General features: G+C 52.1%; 1 protein-coding gene across 1 annotated transcript in view; it reads left to right on the top strand.

Annotated features, from left to right (window-relative positions):
* Positions 1-7,728: 7,728 nt before the first annotated feature.
* The window catches only part of SCIN (scinderin), a 30,294-nt gene continuing 17,709 nt past the window's right edge, over positions 7,729-20,313 (top strand). The window contains exons 1-3 of the mRNA XM_031940283.1: positions 7,729-8,100; positions 13,584-13,738; positions 14,836-14,997. Of these exons, the coding sequence (XP_031796143.1) occupies positions 7,899-8,100; positions 13,584-13,738; positions 14,836-14,997 (519 nt within the window). The 5' untranslated portion in view covers positions 7,729-7,898. The remainder of the gene's footprint in view (positions 8,101-13,583; positions 13,739-14,835; positions 14,998-20,313) is intronic.

The following is a 20,313-nucleotide window of genomic DNA, read 5'->3' as shown; positions in this document are numbered from 1 at the left end:
AGCTCGGCTCCGATGCCAGCCTCACCCGGGGAGGGCTGCGGCCTCTCCCTCCCAGGCCTTGGCCCCTCTAGAACACAGGCAGGCAGGAAAGGGGCAGACGGAGAGGAGGGACAGGCGGCCAGTGCCTACTGAGAGAGCCCGTTTCTGGCTCCGGTGTGAGGGGCACCTCCTCCTGGCAGGGTGCCAGCTGCTGCCCATCTCGGCCGTTCTCACATCAGGGATAACCTGTCCTCACACCTGTGGGAAACAAGTTCCTGCCTCCTCCATGTGGGGGACAGCAACAGTCCTCCTGCCCCTATGGCAAGGACTAGCACTTATGGAGCCCTTTCAAGTTTGCAAAGTTCTATTTATTCTTCCTTCCTTCCTTCCTTTTCCTCCCTCCTTCCCTTCCTTCCTTCCTTCCTTCCTTCCTTCCTTCCTTCCTTCCTTCCTTCCTTCCTTCCTTCCTTCCTTCCTTCCTTCCCTTCTTCCTTTCCTTCTTCTTTCCTTCCTTCCTCCCTCCTTTTCTCACCAAAATAAGAGAAAACTAAGTTCGCACCCAGTCATCTCTGATAGCAAAAGCAACATTCCCTACTGGTGGCTGTTCCCTCGCCTCCCCCACGGCCCTCAGATCCCTCGGTTCATCTTTTTTTTGAGCCCCCTTTTAGCCCTTCTTTCACACACATGATTTTCACCACTTTGCACAGCCTTCCTTGGCCCTGCCCCAGTTCCCAGAACTATTCCCTGATGTTCTGAATTCCTTTAGTTACTCTTTTATATGGCACAAAAAATAACATTCCATTTATGTTTTTAAAGCAGTTTCCTCTCCCACGGATGGGCACCCACTTTGCTGAATAGCTTAGTGACTTTTCTCATTTAATTTTAAAATATTTTTCAGGAACGGCTTCAACAAACAGTTTATTGCTTCATCAAAAGTTAACTATAGTAAAAAACAAATGCTCCAAATCACTAAAAATAAGAAAAAAATACAAATCACACCCATCAGTTTGACAAGGATGAAAATAAAAATACAGTCAATGTTGGAAGGATTATGGGGAGCTATTCATGCCCTTTGAACCCCAACCACAGAAAGCGAAGACAGAAAAGTCCTGTGTAGAACCAAATGTCCACAGCAGGACTTTTTAGGGAGCAAAAACCTGACAGCAAAGTGAAAAATTGTTCAAAACTTCCCATAATCCTTCCAAAATTTCTACTTTCATTTTTGTCAAACTGATGGGTATGAAGTGAAATGCTAGAGTTCTTTTCATTTGTATTTCTTCTTATTATTAGTGATCTGGAACATTTCTTTTTTCCCATGAAAATGTCAATAGTTGGAAAATGACGACTATATTTTTGTAGAGAAATGCATTTGGTTCCCATGTGTTTATATTGCTTTTCTATGTGTCTTGGACATTACATGTGTACCAGTGATATTTGATACAATAATATTTTCTTTGTCGGTAATTTCTCTTATTATTCTAGCTGCATTGATGTGGTTTATACTGAAACTTTTTAACTAAATAATGACAATACTCTAATTTGTCCTTTGTGTTTTGATTATCAGTTCAGCTCCAATTCAGCATATATATATATATATATATATATATATATATATATATTAAAGTTTGCAAGGCACTGAACAAAAATGAAGCGATCTCTGCCCTTGCTGAATTTACTTTCTAAAGATGAGTGGGAAGAAAATCCCAATGATGCAGGTAAATACATTAAAGACTATATAAAGTGATGGAAATTAATTTCAAGAGGGAGGGAGATGATTTCAGTAACTGAGGAGAGGGAGAACAGAAAAGACCTTATTCAGGAGGAAGAATCTGAATTGTGCATTTAAGGAAGTTGAGAATACTATAAGGTAGGTGTTCCCCAGATATGGAGGACTGCTTACACAACAGCTGGAAAGCAGGAGAAGAAAAAAGTGTGCAGGGAAGGGGTCTCAGATCAATTCGACTGGAATAGAGAGATCTGATCTGAAAATGCACTTTCTTCTCTTCCTTCAATTTTTTAAAATGATGTGCCCTAAGATATTTAGCTCATCTATTCATTATTTACTTATGATGACGTGTGGTGGAAGGAAGAAGGCCACAGTAGAGTGGCAAGATTTGGAATTCCCATTGTATTCCATTATTTAATGAATTTATTTAATAATCTTCACTGATTATGTGGTATTTGCTAAGCAAATTGTAATATCGTTTGCAAATGGAGAGATTTCTTTCCTAACTACTGATGTGTTTCCTTTACTTTCCATCTGTTTTGTCGCTGTTACTGATGGAACTATGTGAAATAATTCTGAGATGGTGCATCCTTGCTTTATTCCTGAATTGATTGAGAATGTCAAATGTTTCTCCTTGTAAATCGTTCTAATTGTTCATTACAAATACCTACCTTGGAGTCTATTAAAGAAGGATGACTTTTTCTTAGGACAGTATTTTGTCTGTGACTTCTGTTCATGAAGTTATTTTGTTGCTCATATGATTATGTTAAATGTTTTTCTAATACTTGATTGTCCTTATATTCCCCTCATAAATCCAACTTTGACATGGTGAATTTTTTTAGATATATTATCAGAATCCCTTCCAATGGAAAAAAAAAGATATTCATCAGTGAAGTTTTTCTATGGTCCTCTTTCTTTGTTTTGCCCTTTCCTGGGGATATTAGGACAATATTTCTACCACATAAAGATTTTGGTAGTGTGCTTTCTTCCTCAATTTTTATTATACTTTTTATTACATTGGCACTAATTGCTTTGTTCAAGTGCTCGACAGAATTCACTTGTAAGTAGATATCTAGTTCTTTTTCCTACCATGATACTCTTTGAGCTACGTCAATAGAACAAGCTGATAAGAAGCAGCTCCTTCCTGAAGTCCGATCACTAACTGTGGCCCTGAGCTCAGATGCAGGAGGGACCATGTGTCCATCGTGCTGAACTTTTATTTGCCAGGAAGTGTTTACACAAGATCATTTTCATTTTCAAAGATGCTGCCGTGAAAGGCTGTTCACATAACAAAAGACAACTAGAAAATGAGAGTAAAGAATTCTTGCTAAAAGGAAAGGAGTTTCTTCTTGGTTTTTCTTTCTCTAAAACTCCATATCCATCTAAATGTTTCTTCAATTCTATCTTAAATCTTTGATTTCTATAAAAAGATAACGAGAAGTCTTTAACCCAGATGGAAGAGAAACTGAAAAACAATAAAAGCATGGTGCATGTCCACCTCCCCAGCTCTTTGAACTTCTCTCTAGTGAGAATTCAGGGACTGGCAGGATTTTCGGGCCGCTAAACTTGGTATTTTTACATGCACGATTAAGCCAGTTGGTTATAAAAGTCAATCAGTAATCCACGTTTCCTAGTCAACCCAAAATACTTCCCTGACCCGAAGAAGGCTTTCCTTTTCTCCATGAGAAGATGGAAACTGACAAAAGAGAGAGGGTCCCCACTGCTGTGCTTAAAGGCACGGCCAACTTTTCCCCATAAACTCCTCACACTGCCACTTAAAGACCTCCGTGAGCTGGCCCTGGCCAGCCTTTCCCCAAGGCCCAAGCTCACCTGCCTTCTGTTCCCTAAGCCTGGCACCTCGTTCCCGCAGGATCAGAAGAGGGGTTGTGGGGTTCTTATTGTCACTTAGGAATCCAGGAGATGATCATCATAATATAATAACAGATATATATATATATAATAACATAATATAATAACAGATAACAACAACTTATAAAAACTGATGAGCTCACCAAGAGAAAAGGGGAGGAGAGGAAGAGGATGAGAGACAGACAGAGAGACAGAGACAGGCAAAGACAGAGACAGAGAGAGATATAGTCACACTCAGTGGTGGGAATGTGGGAATAGGGAATAGTCTCAGCAAAGGAGACTGAGGAGTCAGCAGGTAGCACAGACCACGCACAGAAGCAGGCGGGACGTGGGGCAGGGGCTGCAGAGGGTCAGGGTTGGGGAGAACTGCAGAAAGTTCGTTGTTCCAGCCATCAGGAGCAGGTTCAGCCGAGAGATGGGGTCAGGGGCCGCTGACAAGAAAGCAGCAGCTGAGGGTGAGAGTGTCCCCTGAAGGGGACAGTGATCAGAAGAACTTTCACCTCGGCACTTAGCCCCAGGGCCCCGGAGCAGCTATAATCACTTCAAAGTTTTTTTGAATTGTAAATGTGGTGAAAAGGAAAGCCTTCAACCCCGAAGATCAGCAGTTTAGAATAAAATGCAGTTGGGGAAGTCTCTGGAGCTGGCAAAGCGAGCCCTACTCTGGGAAGGCTGATTTCTGGTGTTTGGGAGGCCAAGGGCTAGAGGAATGGGCTCCTACCGGTCCAGACCGGTCCCTGGCTCACCTGAGAGGCCTGTCTGAACAGAAGCTCACCTGAACTGTGACGCTGCGCCAAGGTGGGGCCGCTGGCCAGCTTCTCGACCGGGGAGAGGCAGGAGAATGGGGCGGGAGGATTGCCTGTAAGTCATCAGGCCTCCACCATCAGCAGCCAGTTCTTAAGGAACCCAAGGAAGGCCCTTCTCCTAGATTTGGGCTCAAGTAGGTAAGAGGTGGGACGTGAAGGATCAAACCCTTAACCTGAGGGAGTCCCGGCCCCAGCAGAGGTTTCCCTTGGCCCTTTATGTCCACAGCAGGGTCGGCGGAAGGCTCTGGGAGCTAAGCTGTGAGGATGGCCATGGAGGGCCCGGCTGCAGAGCCTGCCCAAGCCCGGTGACTCCTGATGAATTACTGATTGTGTTAAAGAAACAAAAAGGGGGGGGGGGGGGGGCCTTTTGTTTGGCTTCTGAAATGCCACAGAATGATAATCCCCTCATCACAAAGCATGGGTGACTAACAGCGCTGCCGGCGGGAGGCTGCCCTTCTCATCACAACGGTCACTGAACACCCAGAGGGCTGTATCCAAGATGGCGCCACCCCCAGCTGGGCCTTCCCACCTTCCGAGTGGGCTTTGGGAGTGTCCAGTGCGCAGAAGAGCCCAGGGCTCAGCCCTGATCCAGGACAAGTGGGGGACGAGCCGGGCCGAGATACCTTGTCCTGCTAACGTGCCACTGGTCCACTGGCTGGGCTCCCCTGAGAGGGCCTCTGGGGGTGGGATACCTTTTGGCAGCCAGCCTTTTGAGCCTGCCCCCCCCCTCTCCCCAGGACCTGAAGTAGAGAAAGAAGCACAAGCTCAAGGAACTTCTTATGACTCTGGCTACAGCTTTTCACTAATTACCGAACTTTGTAAAAGCAAAATTGATACCAATTCTTGAGTTTGGGGCCTGGACTCAGGACATCCTGAAGTCAAATGTGGCCTCAGAAACTGACTGGCGGCACGACCACCTCACTCTGTCTGCTTCCGTTTTCTGGTCTGTAAAATGACGATCCGAATAACCACAAAGTTTGCTGGAAGACCCAAGTGAGACCATATTTGCAAAGCGCTCAGCACACAGGAGAAACTCCACAAGCGCTAGAGATGAACATTTAAAAGTTATTGTTAGTGATAGCAAAGGATAGCAACTCCTTGCCTCAGGGGGTAAGTCATTTTTTAGTTTTACCCAACTTCCTATGACCCCATGGGGGGTTTTCTTGGCATAAAACCCACTATGGCCCAGCTCAGAGGCAAACTGAGCCCATCTTAGACCATCAGCTGCCAAAACCATGGCCAGCTTGGCCCTCTGTGGGCCAGCTGCCTCTCGGGGTGTTCCTGGGAAGACCAGGTCCACCCCCCACACACTGTATGCATACATTTGCACAGACACACATAGATTGCTATTTCTTTTTTTTAATTTTAATTTTTTATTCTAGCTTTTTATTTACAAAATATATTCATGGATAATTTTCCCAACACTGACCCTTGCAAAACCTTCTGTTCCAAATTATCCCCTCCTTCCCCCACCCCCTCCCCTAGATGGCAGGCAGTCCAATACATGATAAATACGTTAAAATATATGGCTATTTCAACAGAATTCATTTCCTTTACAGTTCTCTGTTGTAATTGGCATGCCCTTCCTTTGTGACTCCATTGCTGGTTTTCTTGGCAAAGCTACTGGAGCAGTTTGTCATTTCCTTTTCCGACTCATTTTACATTTGAGGAAACTGAGGCAAGCAGGGTTAAGTGACCTACCCAGGGTCACACCAGGTTTAAAGTCAGGGCTTCCTGACTCGAGCCCTAGTGCTCTCTCTGCTGTGGCGCCCAGCGGCCGGCAATCCCCTGTAATCCATTGTATACTTTTAAAAACATTCTGGGAAGCTCAAATTTCACGGAGTGGAGGGAAAGGAGCTGAAGTCCCGGCAGAGAATCCCTGCCCTGGGGCAGCTCTGCTCCTGGGAGCGTAGCTTGGAAAACCCAGCGGTTTGAAAAGAACCGGATTGGATTTGGAAAAAAACTGGAGAAAAAAAATCAAAAGCAAATGGTGCAGGCGGCGCGAGTGCCGCCTCGTGAGCTTCCGGGCATCAGGGACAAGAAAAGTCAAGACTGGAATCGGATCCTGCCGGGCCGCCCTGCCCTGAGCGCTCCCCGCGGCCTTTCCCGGCTCAGAGGAAGCGGGCAGCCCAGGAGCGGCTTCGGGGCAAACTTGGGGAGGGCTTCGTGCCCATGGCAGCCTCAGCAGCTCCGGGCTAGGGGAGAGCGGGAGGCTCGGAGAGGCGGGAGCGGGGAGATGCAGCCCCGCGGGCCACCAGGCACACAAACAACCCTTCCTCCCCAGGGGCAAGACCAGGAGAAATCCCTGTCGGGGGCTCTCCCCGGGGGAATCAAGGAGGCGGCCTCCCGCTCCCCTCCCGGCTCCGAGGGCGGCAGAGAGGCCCGCGGGACCGGCCTTCGGCTTCGGGCTCTTTCCAGGAAATTGGCCCCGGGGGGCTGGGGAGGGGATGCTCTCCCTGATCACCCCGAGGGTCACGACGTGGAGGAGGTGCCACTGAGGCTCCGAGAGACTGTCCCTGCTAGAAAGGGCCAAGGAGGGTTCGATCTGGGCTCTCCTCAGGCCGGGATCCGGCTCGCTCCGGTCCCCTCCGGGTCTCCCAGAGCCAAGCAAGGTCATCAGCCGACGCTCCGGCCTGGGCGCCCAGCCCGGATTACCCGGGGGCGGGGGCTTTAGCGGCAGGCAAGGCCTCCCACGCAGGAAGGGCCCCCGCCCCCTTGTGCCACCCAGCGACTCCCCCAGCGCCCAGCCGGGCTCCCTGGCAAGCGCCGAGGCAAGTGGGGGGAAGAATTACGCGGAGCATCAGCCCGCCAGTCAACAAGTGTTCGTAAAGCAGCTCTCGGTGCCCGCTGGGGCTCCCGGACCCGGAGAGGGGCGGCCGCCGGCCGGGCAGTGCACCGCCCCGACCCCGTCACCCCTCGCGGCAGCCCAAAGGGAGCGGGGGCTGCGCAGAAAAGGGAAACCGGGGCAGGGTTGCTCCGCTGCGGGCCGGGCTCCTGCTTTCATCTTAGAGCACACCTGGAGCCCGGGCGGGACCTCTCAGGAGAGGAGCTCTCCGGGGGCGTGTGTGTGGGAAAGTGTGTGTGTGTGTGGAGAGAGAGCGTACGTGTGTGAGTGAGTGTGTGCGTGTGCTATCAGTTATCACAGCCTTTCGCTTCTCAGATTCGGCCAAGGTGTCACACACACACACACACACACACACACACACACACACACGCCTCCAAGAGCCCCTAGGTGAGGGGGCGGGCATCTCCGCGCGAGGGGCGGGGGGCAGGGACTCGGCCCCACCCCTCCGGCGGGCTGAGGGTGAAGAAGGGGGGCGGCCCCGCCCCTGGGCCCCAGGCGCCCTATAAACCTGGCTGCGCGCTCCTCCCGGCAGAGCCGAGCTCGCTGCCGAGCCCCGTCGCCCGCCTCCTGTCCCGTCCCGTGGGGGAGCCCCGGCCCCCCGCCCGCCGTCCCGGAGCCGCTGCGCGCCCCAGCTGCCCCAGCGCCCCCTTTCACTCTGCCCCGCGCCCCCGCCCTCATGGCCCCGCAGCTGTACCACAAAGAGTTCGCCCGGGCCGGGCTCCAGCCGGGCCTGCAGGTGTGGCGCATCGAGAAGATGGAGCTGGTGCCCGTGCCCCCCGAGCAGTACGGCAGCTTCTACGTGGGGGACGCCTACCTGGTGCTCCGCACTCGCCAGGGGAGCCGCAAGGACCTCTCCTACCGCCTGCACTTCTGGCTCGGTAGGGACGGCGGGGGGAGGGAGTGGGGAAGGAAATGGGGGGGGGGGGAATCGGGTCTTTCGGGGGCGGGGCTGCAGCGGGCAGCTCGTGACCACTAAGACCCGAGCGTCCTCTTCCCCCCTCTTTCGCTTTGCCAGCCCCGGAGAGCGGTCTGGGGAGGGTGTGTGCCAGCGGCCGGCGGGCCGGCTCCGTGATTGTGCTGGGGAAGGGGCGGGGGTCCGGGTCCGAGAGGCGAGCGCCAACCGCTCCTCCGGGCCTCGGTGCGGGATGAGGCGGAGGACCTGGCTCCGCAAGGAGCTCCGAGATGGAGAGCAGGAAGGGACCTCGCTTTATAGATGAGGAAACTGAGGCTCACAGTGGGCTCAAGATGGGCCCAGGATCCAAAGGGTCGTTAGTTCCACAGAGAAACCCAACCCCTCACACTACAAAGGAGGAAACTGAGGCTCCGAAGGGTCAGTTAAGTGGGAGACCTGGGCTGTTGGGGACCGACAGCCAAGCCTGCGCCCTTTCCTCGGCACTCCCAGCCTCCCCTCTGGGCTTTTCTTAGGGCTCTGCTCGAGGACCACTTCCTTAGGGAAGCTTCCTGAACCTCCCCAGGCTCCCCAGCCTTGGCGCTCCGCCTGCTTTAACCTCCTTAGTCTGCGTCCTCCCCGGCCTGGCCACGGCCCGAGTTTAAGGAAAGACACTGGAATTGTACAGACTTGGTGGCATTGGGGTTTTATTGCGTGGTAGTTGGTGACCTTGGAACAGTCCCTTCACCTGCCCTCCCCACTGAGCTTCTCTGCCCCCCCCCCCCCAGCCCTTGAACCCGTCCTGGGATGGGAGGATCTTGCTGAGGCATCTTCTCTTGAGGATGAGCCCAGACCCCCCCCCCCCAAGGTTTGGGAGCAAGGGTCTCATAAGCACCTACTATGTGCCAGGAACACAACAGAAGTGGCTCGCCCATTTAGAAAGTGTGGGAGGACCGAGGGTCAAGTCCTCCTTCTGACACTTGTTACTTACCTGGCCCCGTTTCCTGATTTGTGAAATGGAGGGGATGCGATCAGAGGGGTGAGACACCTGTGGCCGTCAATAATTGATGGGTTATTGGGCGCTGGGAAATGTTAGCAACGTTAACGACGTAGGCAGCGTTAGCTTCGTGAGCGCTCCCCGCAGCATCCTCGAGCGCTTGGCTGGACCGCCTTTCTATCGGGCTGGGTACCACTGGGCTACACGGCCTCCCGTCCTTCGTGCTCGGCCTTCCGTCTGCCCTGAAGCCGCTTCTTCCTTTTACTCATGCCCAGCTGTGTTAAAGACCTCTCTGCTTTCCCGGACCCCGAGGCTTCTGGGAGAGGGCCGGTGGCCAGCCCCGCCCTTGCAATGGTCTCAGGCTGTCTTAATCTGACTTTTGGAGCCAGCCGTCGTAGGGGGACCCCGGGGGGGGAGGGGGGGGCGGGAGCACCCAAAACACGGCTGTGGCCCTGAGAGCAAAGGCTTTTATTCGGACTGCCGGGAAGTGAACCGGCCGGTGAAGGCGAGAACTGGGACAGGAGGGCGGGACCCGACCTGCTCCGGGACTGTGTGTCCTTCCTGGGGCTATTGTGTCTGCCCCGCTCCCCTCCCCGCGGCTCAGGGCGTTCTCCCCACGTCGGGCTCTTGGGAAAGTGCGGCTGGTTTTCTTCCAGCTAAGAAAGCTCCGAGTGTCACTGGAGCCCCCCCTGGGGCTGCCGGAGCCCGCGGCCGCATCTCCGGCCTCCTGCCGCCCAAGATCCGGAGCGGAGGAGACCTGGGCTGCGGTTCCGCTCCTGCCCTCCATGGGATGACTATGAGAGAACCCCCACCTCACTGGGCTCCGGTTTCCTCGGCTGGAAAGCAGGGGTGCTCTTCTGCGGGTCCCAGGGAAGGAGCCGATCTGGGCGTGTTCTCCTGGGACTGCTCCTGAGCTCTGGGCCTGTGCAGTGTAGACGCGTCGGGCCACAAGTGCCCCGGGACCCGCTGGCCATCGGCAATGGCTCCAGGGAAAAGAAAGTTAGCTGGCGGCGGGTCCGGTTCTTCCCCCGGTATCGGGGCTGAATTCCGGCTGTGCTTATCTGGAGGCCATCTACCCTGGGGGGGGGGGGGGGGGGGGGGTCTCCAGTCTGGGGCTGGAGAATCTGGGGGACCCTTCTCAGGGAGTGCTCGGGGAGAGGAAGTACATCCGGCGGGAAAGTTGGGGTCCATGAAATCCCACCGAGGGGGAAGCAAAGACCTTTTAAGATTCTAATTCTGACACTTTCTGCCGTTTCTCTAATAATTTGCAAGACAAGGCCATTCTTTGCTCTAATCCAGGGCCCGGCCCCAGTTCGGGGGGGATTCCCTTTGTCCCTGCCCCCCCCCCCCCATCCCAGCTGTTGACTTTGCTTCATTCTTATTAGATTTTGAAATCTGGTGCGTTGGGGCTTCTTAGGGAGTGGGGGCTGCAGCCTCTGACTGGCCCAGAAAAATGGGGAGAGTGATGGTGTCCCGAGGAAAGGGAGGTGCTGTTAGCCCAAGGGCAATAATCAGCACCCAGTCTCCTCTTTACTTCGAAAGAAAAGAAAAACTCCAGTATCCCGGAGGGATCTGTTTCCTCTTTGAGCTCTCTTCCCCCCAAGCTCGGCTGCGTCTGACCGTGCTCACTCTTAGTCTTCTCCACCACAGATTCTGAGGGGGAAGTCATTTCCTCTAGGGTTCCTGCACTGGGGAGGCACGAGGGCAGATCCAGCCGCAGACACTCACTAGCTGGAGGCTCGAGTCTCAGTTTCTTCATCTGTAAAATAGGATGGCAACCGCACTGCCTTCCCCGAGTCATGGGATGAGATCGTGTTTCCAAAGCATTTTGGAAACCTTAAAATTAGATATGAATTCCAGCTGTTACATTGTGATTAGGGCCCACTGGCAAACCAGCTGTTTGCAGGCTGGCTCTGCATCCCCCCCCTGGGCCCGGCTAGAGCTGAAAAGGTTGTTGGGTTTGGAAGGAGCCACAGGGCGTCTACCTGGACTCACCAGATGCAGCTCCAGGAGCCACCCTGGATAAACAAGCCCGCCCCTGGACACAGACCTCCTTTTGAGCCTCCCTCCCCTGTTTTGTTAATAACGCCGGCCCTGCCTCCTCCCCTCCCCCTGGGGCTGCTTCTGAGGTTGGGCTCAAATACCACCTTCTGCAAGAGCTCTTTGTGGGGCCGGGTCCCAGGCCCCTCCCACCAGGGCTTGTTGGCCACTGGGCGTGAAGCTTTCCGGGGCAGGGTCTGCCCTCGCCTCCTGGTGACCCAGCAAACAGTAAGCGCTGCCGGATTGGGCATTTTCCCTATTGAGGTTTGCAGCAATTCTGGGGAAAAGGAATTGTAAATAGGTTCATTTTCCTGATGGAGAAACTGAGGATCCGAGAGCTTAAGTCATTTCCTGGCAGGGAAAACCCTGATCCCAAATCCAGCTTTCTGCTTGCTGGGGGCTGCCCCGATGGCCCCTGAGGATGGAGCCAAAAGATGATCCCCCGAGTCCTGGGCAGAGATCACTCACCAGGACCCAGGAATCACTGGGGGACCCTCAATCAGCCGAGGGCTGGCGGGGGACGGAACTCGGCGTCAGCTCCCCCAAGGACGACTGGGCAGTTTTCAGTTCCTCTTCCCAACAAGCACCAAGACCAGAAATGGGAACTTGGGCGAGTTGGGACTCAGCAGGAGGATGGGGAGCGAGAGCAAATTGAGCAGCACCCCAGGGTCTGAGTGTGAGGGGAGGGCTGCCGGTGAGGGGCAAGAGCCGGCCTAACCCGTTGGCCGATGAAAACCCCAAATTCGGAGAGCGGGAGGAGAGGCCTCAGAGCTCTGGCTCTGCCTTTGCCTCTTCAAACACCTTTTATTTTATGGTGTGGGGATTAAGGGATTTGGGTTTCATCTTGCTATACAAAGAGGGAGAACGAAAGTCAGAGGGGGGAGGAGAGAAACTGAAAGTTAACGATGAATTTATTTATTAATTATGAATAATAATTAATTATTGGAGATGAGGGCAAAACAGCACTGGAGAAAGGGGACCTAGGTTCAAATTCTGTCTCACTCAATTTCTGAGCCTCAGTTTTCTCATCTGTAAAATGGGGGACCAGGATAGGGCCTGGGAAGATTGAATCACTTCCATAGATGACCTCACAGTCCCAACTCACTGTAAATAAGGCAGATTAGGCTAGAGAGATTAAAAGACAAGTGAATGTTTTTAAAGAAATGTTTCTTTAAAGAAAAGAAAAGTTTTTCTTTTGCTTCTTTGTACATACAGAGATAAGATTGTCTGGAGAACAGAGATAGGCCTTGGAAATGCTACATGTGCACTGACATTTAATGACCGTAATCTTGAGCAAGTATCTCATCCCTGGCTCAGTTTCTTCATCTGTCAAATGGGAGGGCAGATGTGACAGCTTCTAAGGACCTTCTAGCATCACCCACATCCCCTAAGTATGAATTGCCTGATTGTCAAATGCTGCGCGTTCTCTTGCCTGTGAGCCTGTGGGAGGCTGGTGTGTGAGTGGCCGTGCCCCCAATCATGGGACTGCACTTCCACAGTGATAAATGGCCCTGGGAGTCATCGGCACCACCCTAGCTTTGTGCAGAGAAGACCTAGAGAAGATCCTGAGATCTGAGGCCGGATAATCTAGCCATCAGAGAGCGGATACCAGAACGGAGGCCTGGGGCAGCTGGGGGTGGGGCTGGGGTGGCGGCTGTGACCTTCTCGGGATCACACTGGTCAGTGCATTTCAGAGCTTCGATGTGAGCCAGGGCTTCCCCCCCACCTTGAACCATTCCCCCCAAGGGGAAGAGAGCAATAACTTGGAGGGGAGGGGGACTTAGTCCTGGTCCCTGAGAATAAAATAAAATAAAACAAAGCAAACTCATTGATCACTAGCACTGCTGGGCCAGACCGCCACCTTCTCCTGTATCACCAGTGTCTAAAGAAGGGGTCCTCAAACTTTTTAAATAAGAGGCCAGTTCACTGTCCCTCAGACTGTGGGAGGGCCGGACTATAGTAAAAACAAAAACTTTCTTTTGTGGGCCTTTAAATAAAGAAACTTCATAGCCCTGGGTGAGGGGGATAATCGTCCTCAGCTGCCACATCTGGCTTGCGGGCCGTAATTTGAGGACCCCTGGTAAAGCATCTCAAAGCTCTCCCTCAGTGTTACTCTTGAGTCTGATTCAAAGCCCCCTCGGGAAGGACCAAGCCTGGCTCTTGGGCCATTTCTGTAAGAGGCTTCTTTAGCAGAAATCCTGAAGCCACACATTGATGGTCTCGGGCCTGGATCTCCCTGAATCAGTGCTGTAGTGATGGTTTCAGACCTGGATCCCATTGAATCGATGATGTATTGAGGGTCCCAGGCCTGGATCCCATTGAATCAGTGCTGTAGTGATGATCTCAGGCCTGGGTCTCCCTGAATCAATGCTGCAGTGATGGTCTCAGGCCTGGGTCTCCCTGAATCAATGCTGTGTCCTTGCCTCTTACTTTAGGGAAGGAATGCACTCAAGATGAGAGCGGAGCGGCCGCCATCTATACGATGCAGATGGACGACTACCTGGGTGGGAAGCCTGTGCAGAGCCGAGAACTGCAGGATTATGAGACCACCGACTTTGTTGGCTATTTCAAAGGTGGCCTGAAATACAAGGTGAGCCGTCTCCCCAAAGCAAAAGCCTCCCAGCTCCTTCTGGGGATTGTCTCCTTCTAGTCTCCAGAACACTAGAAGTGGACAACTTGCTGATGGCACCCAGTTAGCTAAAGTTTTCCCATTCTCAATCAGCCACAGCCTGAACCAGTCCTCCCAGGAGCTTTCTGAGTCCCAGCCCTCAGGCCATCCCCTTGTAGCGTCCCTTGTTTACTCTGTATGGGTCATCATCTCTTGGCCATCATAGAGCATCAGTGGGCTTCCTTCCCACAATCCTAAGAAAGGAAGGGCTCGCACAGTGTCAGGGTCTTGGTTTCTTGATGCAGAGGTGGAAGGAAGGTTCTCTTCCCTTTGTTCCTCACCGTATCAGCAGGTGAAATTACTCTTCCCTGACACAGACCAAATGCTCCCGGGGAGCCGGGTCCCCTGGGGTCCTGCAGCTGGGCTAGAGCAGACGGCCTTGCCTGGCTCAGCATCTGCATGAAGACAGTGTAGCTTTACCAAGGCAGAGGCCTTAGTGGCCAGCACTGAGCCCTGAAAGAAGGGGGAACTCCAGGGAAAGCGGCTTTGGGCACGAGTTCAAATCATGTTCTGTTAATTAAGTGGGAATTATCAGAGGCTGAATCAGAGGGTATTTGGAGCCACAGCTGTGCTTGATAGAGATGGGCAGCCTTGAAAACACCCAGGACCAAAAGTCATCTGCTCAGTCTCCCCCCCCTCCAAGTGAGTTCTTAATCTAAAACACCCTGAACATGCTGGGGCTCCCAGAATCCCTAAAATGATCCTTTCTGAAATGCCGATTGAGAATCAGCAGGAGGAGGCTCCCTGGTTGCTGTGGGGAGAGGTGAATGGGCTGTAACTACGGGGGTTCTAGTGGGGCGAGCTCAGCTGGGGACCGCTGGCCCACCGAACGTGAGGCCCGAGAACCCTTCCACTCAGACCCCCCCAGGGAGCAAGGCGACCAAGAAAACGCCCGTCCCTTTTCCAAGGTGCTCATGCGGCATCTGCGCCTCTTCTGAGACTTGTTGGGCTCCTTGTACCGTGTGGGAGGGAGAAGTCTCATTTCTCCGCTCTGTGACCACCCCTCCTGTTCCGTCCAGGCCGGCGGCGTGGCGTCCGGATTCAATCACGCCATTACAAACGACCTGTCTGCCAAGAGGCTGTTTCACATCAAGGGCCGCCGGATGGTCCGAGCCACGGAGGTCCCCTTCAGCTGGGCCAGCTTCAACAAGGGAGATTGCTTTGTCATTGACCTTGGAACGGTAAGTTTGTCTTGATGAGGGAGTAGGAAAAAAGAACATTGTACTTCTGCTCTGAAGGCTGAGTCTGAAGGCCGTTATTAGTTTGGTCATGAAGCAATGATGTGGGAACTTGGCAATGAGGGGAGTTTCCCAAGTGGTAAATGGGTCATATGACCTGCATTGTGACTGGGGGGCCCTCGCCCACAAAATCATGGATCCCAAAGGAGAAAAAAGGAAAAATATAATCAGTTTATAGTGAAATTATTCCATTAATATGGCACTGATCAGGTCCCATTCAACCTAACTAACTTTGTGCCAAGGCTTCTCTGAGGAGATGGAAATTTGCCTTGGGTGAAGAATAGGAGAATTAGCTCCAAAGCTTCTGTGAAAAGAGGGAAATAGATTTTGGATGAAGAAGAATGGGGAAAACTAGCAAAGAATGCCAACTGTCACTTCAAAGCTTCTCATTGAATGGGGAGAAAGATTTGATTACTCCCTCCAGATGGCCATGATTGAATAACATTCCAAAATAATTTCCTTTTTGAAAGGTCTTCCTCTGCTTTCTTAATTGAGGTCATGAAAGCCAGTACTAGTTTTTTTCCATAGTTTGGGTGAAAACAGACCTTGTATGAGCAAAGGCGGCTAACCTCTTGGCGTTCTCTGGAGAAACCATTTGCCTAAACACAGAGCAGCGGGGTCGGGGATTCCCTCATTTATATCCAAGAAGGCTAGATTTAGAACATGAGCTCTGGGTATAATTTTGGGGTGTGCTCCATCCCTCAGGCAAATTGCATTTCTCCTGTGAGGTGGGGGTTGTTGGGTCAGTCACCTCTGGGGTCTCGTGTCCTCCACAGACTAACTCTGGCCATCTTGGAGAATGAATTCCTGTTGGCAGTAAGGGGCAAGATGGCTTAGGTGCTTCTGGAGCATTCAACGGTATAGATAACCAGAGTGCTGAGGAAGATCATCCAACCATAAATATCTTGGGCCCCCCAAAAAAAAAAAAATACAGGGAAACAACCTTGTTAGGGAAGGATAAGAGATGTGGATTTGAATCAGGACTCTGACAAAGGAATGATCAGCAAGTCACTCCTACTCTTTCAGCCTCAGTTTTTCCATCTATAAATGAGAAATGACAAAGGGAAAGCTCTTTAAAAGCCCTGACCATATTAATTGGTATTCCTTATTGTTACCATTGTTATTAATATAGAACAGCCACCAGCTCTCAGCTCTTTGCATTTCACATTAATCCATGGCTTCACCACTTGCTTGTGGAATAATCAATTGGCACAAATGATTCTCAGTCGTTAGATTGACTTTGGCCCTCTTTCGATGAGTTGAAATTCCCTGTCATAATTAATTGTTCGATCATAAAGTCATAGAATTTGAAAACTGGAAAAGCTCTTGGCCATCTAGTCCAGTCAGTGCCCCAAACTGACGAAGGCCAGAGAGGTCAGCTGGAGTCATGTCTACAAAGGAGACCACTGAGGTAATATGACCAGGGTAGTAGTGTTGTTTCCGTTTTAAACATTCTTAATAACTAGAATTGTCTAGAACTTACAAGGGATGAGTGCCCTGTTCCTTTCCAGTAACATTCAAACTGGAGCTGAATGTCTAGTGCTTGGAGGGTCATAGAGGGATTATTAAATTGGGTAGAGGGCTGGGTAGTATAAGCCATGACATGACTTTAACTGAAATTGTTGCCCCTTTTATTTAAAGGTATAATGGGGTGACACAAGAATGGGAAACAGAGGGAATTGCAACCAAAATAATTTCCCCACGTGACCTGAATTCTCTCTCAAAGACTTTTTAGCTTTGCCCAAATCAAGTTGGGAAACCAAGGACTCCCCTCCATCATTTGTGAATCCTTCTAGATCTGTTCTTTGTACAGACAAATAGATAAATATCCTTTGCACATAATATCCAGAGATTTTTAAAAGATGAGGCCCCCCGAAACTCACACAACATTTGGTAACAAGGATCTCTCTGTTGGCTTCATTATCACAACTCTGTAGATTCCTCCTCAGCATAGGAAAGAGCTGAAGCAGGCTCCCCGATGGGGCTGTGACAGCACAATCCATCAGCTTTCCTGGCAGCATCTCCCCGTCACCAGGCCAGTTCCCACGCAGGAGTGGCAGGAGGGCACCTGGCAAACACTGGGCTAAAATAGAAGCTCCCACAACACAGCCACATGCACCCCCACCCAAAGGCTGAAAGGCAACATTCCTTTTTGGCTCGGTCTTGGGATCAAGATTGGGCCAAGATTATTTGTTTGCTTTCCAATCAACACCATTTATTCATGCATTCACTTACTCACTGGACAAACACAAGTCTGTGTGGGAGAGGTTGGGGCACTTTTATCACAGCTTTCTATGGTCCTAGTGCTCCGAGCCCCTTAATGGGCAGCTCCCAGTGATGGGGTTGGGACGGATACCAGGCCTTCTCCTGATGCCGTAGCCAGCTTTCTTTCCATCATACGTCCCGGTTCTCACCAAGCAGAAGCTGGTCCATTGACATTCAAGATCCAGAACTTCTGTGAATGCTGAGAGCATTCTCTCTCAGGCTGTGGCTCTCTAATTAGGCTTGCGACTTTGGTTTGTTTTTCCTTTTGTTATTTTTTTTTCCCCCAAATCAATAGAATTTTAGAGCTAGGTAAGACTGCATCTCTTTCTGTGATAGAGATGCTGATTTTCTGCAGAGATCTTGCGGATATCTCATGTTTTAGGTCCTGTTACTGCTCACAAGAGCTCAGAGCAAGGTTCAGTCAGTGTGAAGAACCAGACCAACATTTTCCCATCTGTAAAACGGACATATTGATAGCATCTCCCTCCCCGTGCTGTTGTATGGAACAAATGAGATAATGATCACAAGCGGTTAGCACATAGTCAGCACTGTTTTCTCCCAGCTGAGTGATTCATCGTTCTAGAAACAAAAAATGGAGGTTTTAGTAGTTCTGTCCTAATGTCAATAAGACACAGCCAAGGACCATGATCTAGAGGAAGCTTTTCTTGTTCCCCTTCTTTGAGTCCTCCCCGAACAGCTAACATGTAACCCACAACCTTGATTTTTACTCTTTAGCATTTATTCTCTTTCCATGCACACACACACACTAACCACACATCCTGACCGTGTTTAACCGCGTCTTTGCTCTCTTCCTCATTGGAATGAGTTCCTGGCAAGGAGGGACGGTTTCATTCTTTGTACTTTTATGTCCAGCACCGGCGCAGACCCACATAGAGGTGCTTTAGCCACCCTATGAGACTGCTTTCCACTGGCCAGTGGTCCGGAGCCGTGGGCTTGGTCACTAGGAGAACAGAACAGTAGGTGGGACGTTATCCTGGCATCTTAGAGCCGATGGTGGAAGGTGGGGGAGACCGAAGGACTTGTCCCTCCCACTTGGATCACACTCTGGAAGCCGATGGGCCACAATAAATCACACATCAAAGCACAAAGAGGTCAGAATAGAACCTTAAGGAAAATCGTCGCCCCTGGGAGCAGGAAGGGCGTCCTGGCCTTCCCTGCAAAGAGGTTGTTTGCTCATGTTAGGAAAGAGGTAGGGAGGAAGGCTGGGCTGAGTCAGCCTCCCATGAGCCCCCCGGATTCTGCCTCCTTCTCCATGGGCCATTTCTACTTCCTGTTTTATACCTTGCCTGCGGCCTTGGTTTGCTGGAATATCGGACTCTGACCTCATAGTTTAAAAATAAAAACCAAAACTAAAACTGAGCTTGAAATCAGATGCCCCAGAGCCACTTCCAGGGTCCCTGGGCGGGGGGAGGGCGCTCTCAGCTATTCCTGGTTCCCCCTAAGCTGAGTGAATCACCACTCATGGAGACTTTTGCTTTGCCATTTCTCTGCCCTCCTCTTCCCACTCCACACTCTTCCCCTGTGGGAGTCAGAGCATCCGTGTGCGTCGTCTCATGTACGTGTGCGGGTTTGGGTTCGTGGCCCCCATCTCCTGAGCAGGCCCTTGAGCCTGCCTGGGCCGGGCTACAGCCTCGGAGCCCCCTTTCTGCCCCAGTGAGAGAATCAAATGCTGCGGGCCGCTGGGAGGCGCAGTGGGGAGAGCACCGGCCCCCCGGGGTCAGGAGGACCGGAGCGCAAATCCGGCCTCAGACACGTTTCCCGGCTGTGTGACCCTGGGCAAGTCACTTAACCCCAATTGCCTCAGGAAAAAAAGGAAAGAGGAGAGAGAGAGACACAGAGAGAGAATATCAAATGCTCTTGGAATAGGGCAGGTTCTAGTGCTAGAATCCTTCCTTTCCTCCCTCCGGTCCAGGAGGGCCTCCCACACGAGCCTTCCCCGATTTCTCACCTCTCCGCAGTCTCCTCCTGATGGTACTTTGGGACCGGTGCTTGCCCGCTGGCAACGCTGGGGATTTCTCCCCTCCTAACGTGACCCAGAACAATGATGGGCTCACAAGCTGCCCCCTCACTCCCCACAGACTGGGAGCTTCATGAGGAGAGAGCAAGCGGGCGTTTAGCCTGCGTCCCCAAGGTCCAGCGCAATGACTGGCACACAGCAGGTGCGTAATAGATGCTTCTTGTAAGCTCACGTCAGTCAGTACAACAAAACTGCACCAATGCCTCGTTCTCGTGACAACTTTGGGAGGGAGACGCTGAGATGGGGGAACCGAGGCTGGGGAGCAATTTGCTTAGGGTGGCCCAGCTAGGAAGTGTCCGAGGGAAGGTTTGAATTCATGGCTTCCTGACCCTCGGTGCTGTGGCTGCCCTGAAGCTCAAGTTACCACAAGAAGTTTTAGCCTGAAAAGGGGCAGTTCCGGCTTGGGGCTCATCTGTCCTTTAAGAACAAGACCACAGGTCACCGCCCCCTCCCCAGCTCTGGCTCAAGGTGGCCTGAAGCTCTCCCCGGGCGGGGTCCCCAGGGGCCGTGGGGGGGGGGGGTGTAGAGGGGGAACCTGGGGGGGGGTCTGTGCCAAAGCGGGCGAAGCTCGCCCCTCCCGGGCAGCCCCTTCCCCCACCCTTGGGCCACCCGGGAGGGCAGAGCAGGAGATTGTTGTTGCAGCTCAGAAGGGCAAGGTCTGCAGGGGGAGGGAGGCAGGGGGGGAGGGGTATAGAGAGACTGTGGGGGCTGCGAGGGGGGAGGGGTAATGAGAGGCTGTGGGGGCCGTGAGGAAGGAGGGGTACAGAGAGACTGTGGGGAGGGGGAGGGATACAGAGAGAGTGGGAACCGCGAGGGGGGAGGGATGCTGAGAGGCTGTGGGCGGCGGGAGGCAGGAAATGGCCGGGGCGGGGGGTCCCCGCTGTGTGACTAGGCCGGCGTCCTGCGGTCCCACCGTGGGTTCCGTAAGGCAGCTGTGGCCCCGCAGCGCACGCACG

The sequence above is a fragment of the Sarcophilus harrisii genome, chromosome 5 (assembly GCF_902635505.1).
Source record: "Sarcophilus harrisii chromosome 5, mSarHar1.11, whole genome shotgun sequence".
Classification (NCBI taxonomy): Eukaryota; Metazoa; Chordata; class Mammalia; order Dasyuromorphia; family Dasyuridae; genus Sarcophilus; species Sarcophilus harrisii.
Note: the sequence above shows the minus strand (reverse complement) of the source record. Positions and strands in the feature narration are given on the sequence as shown.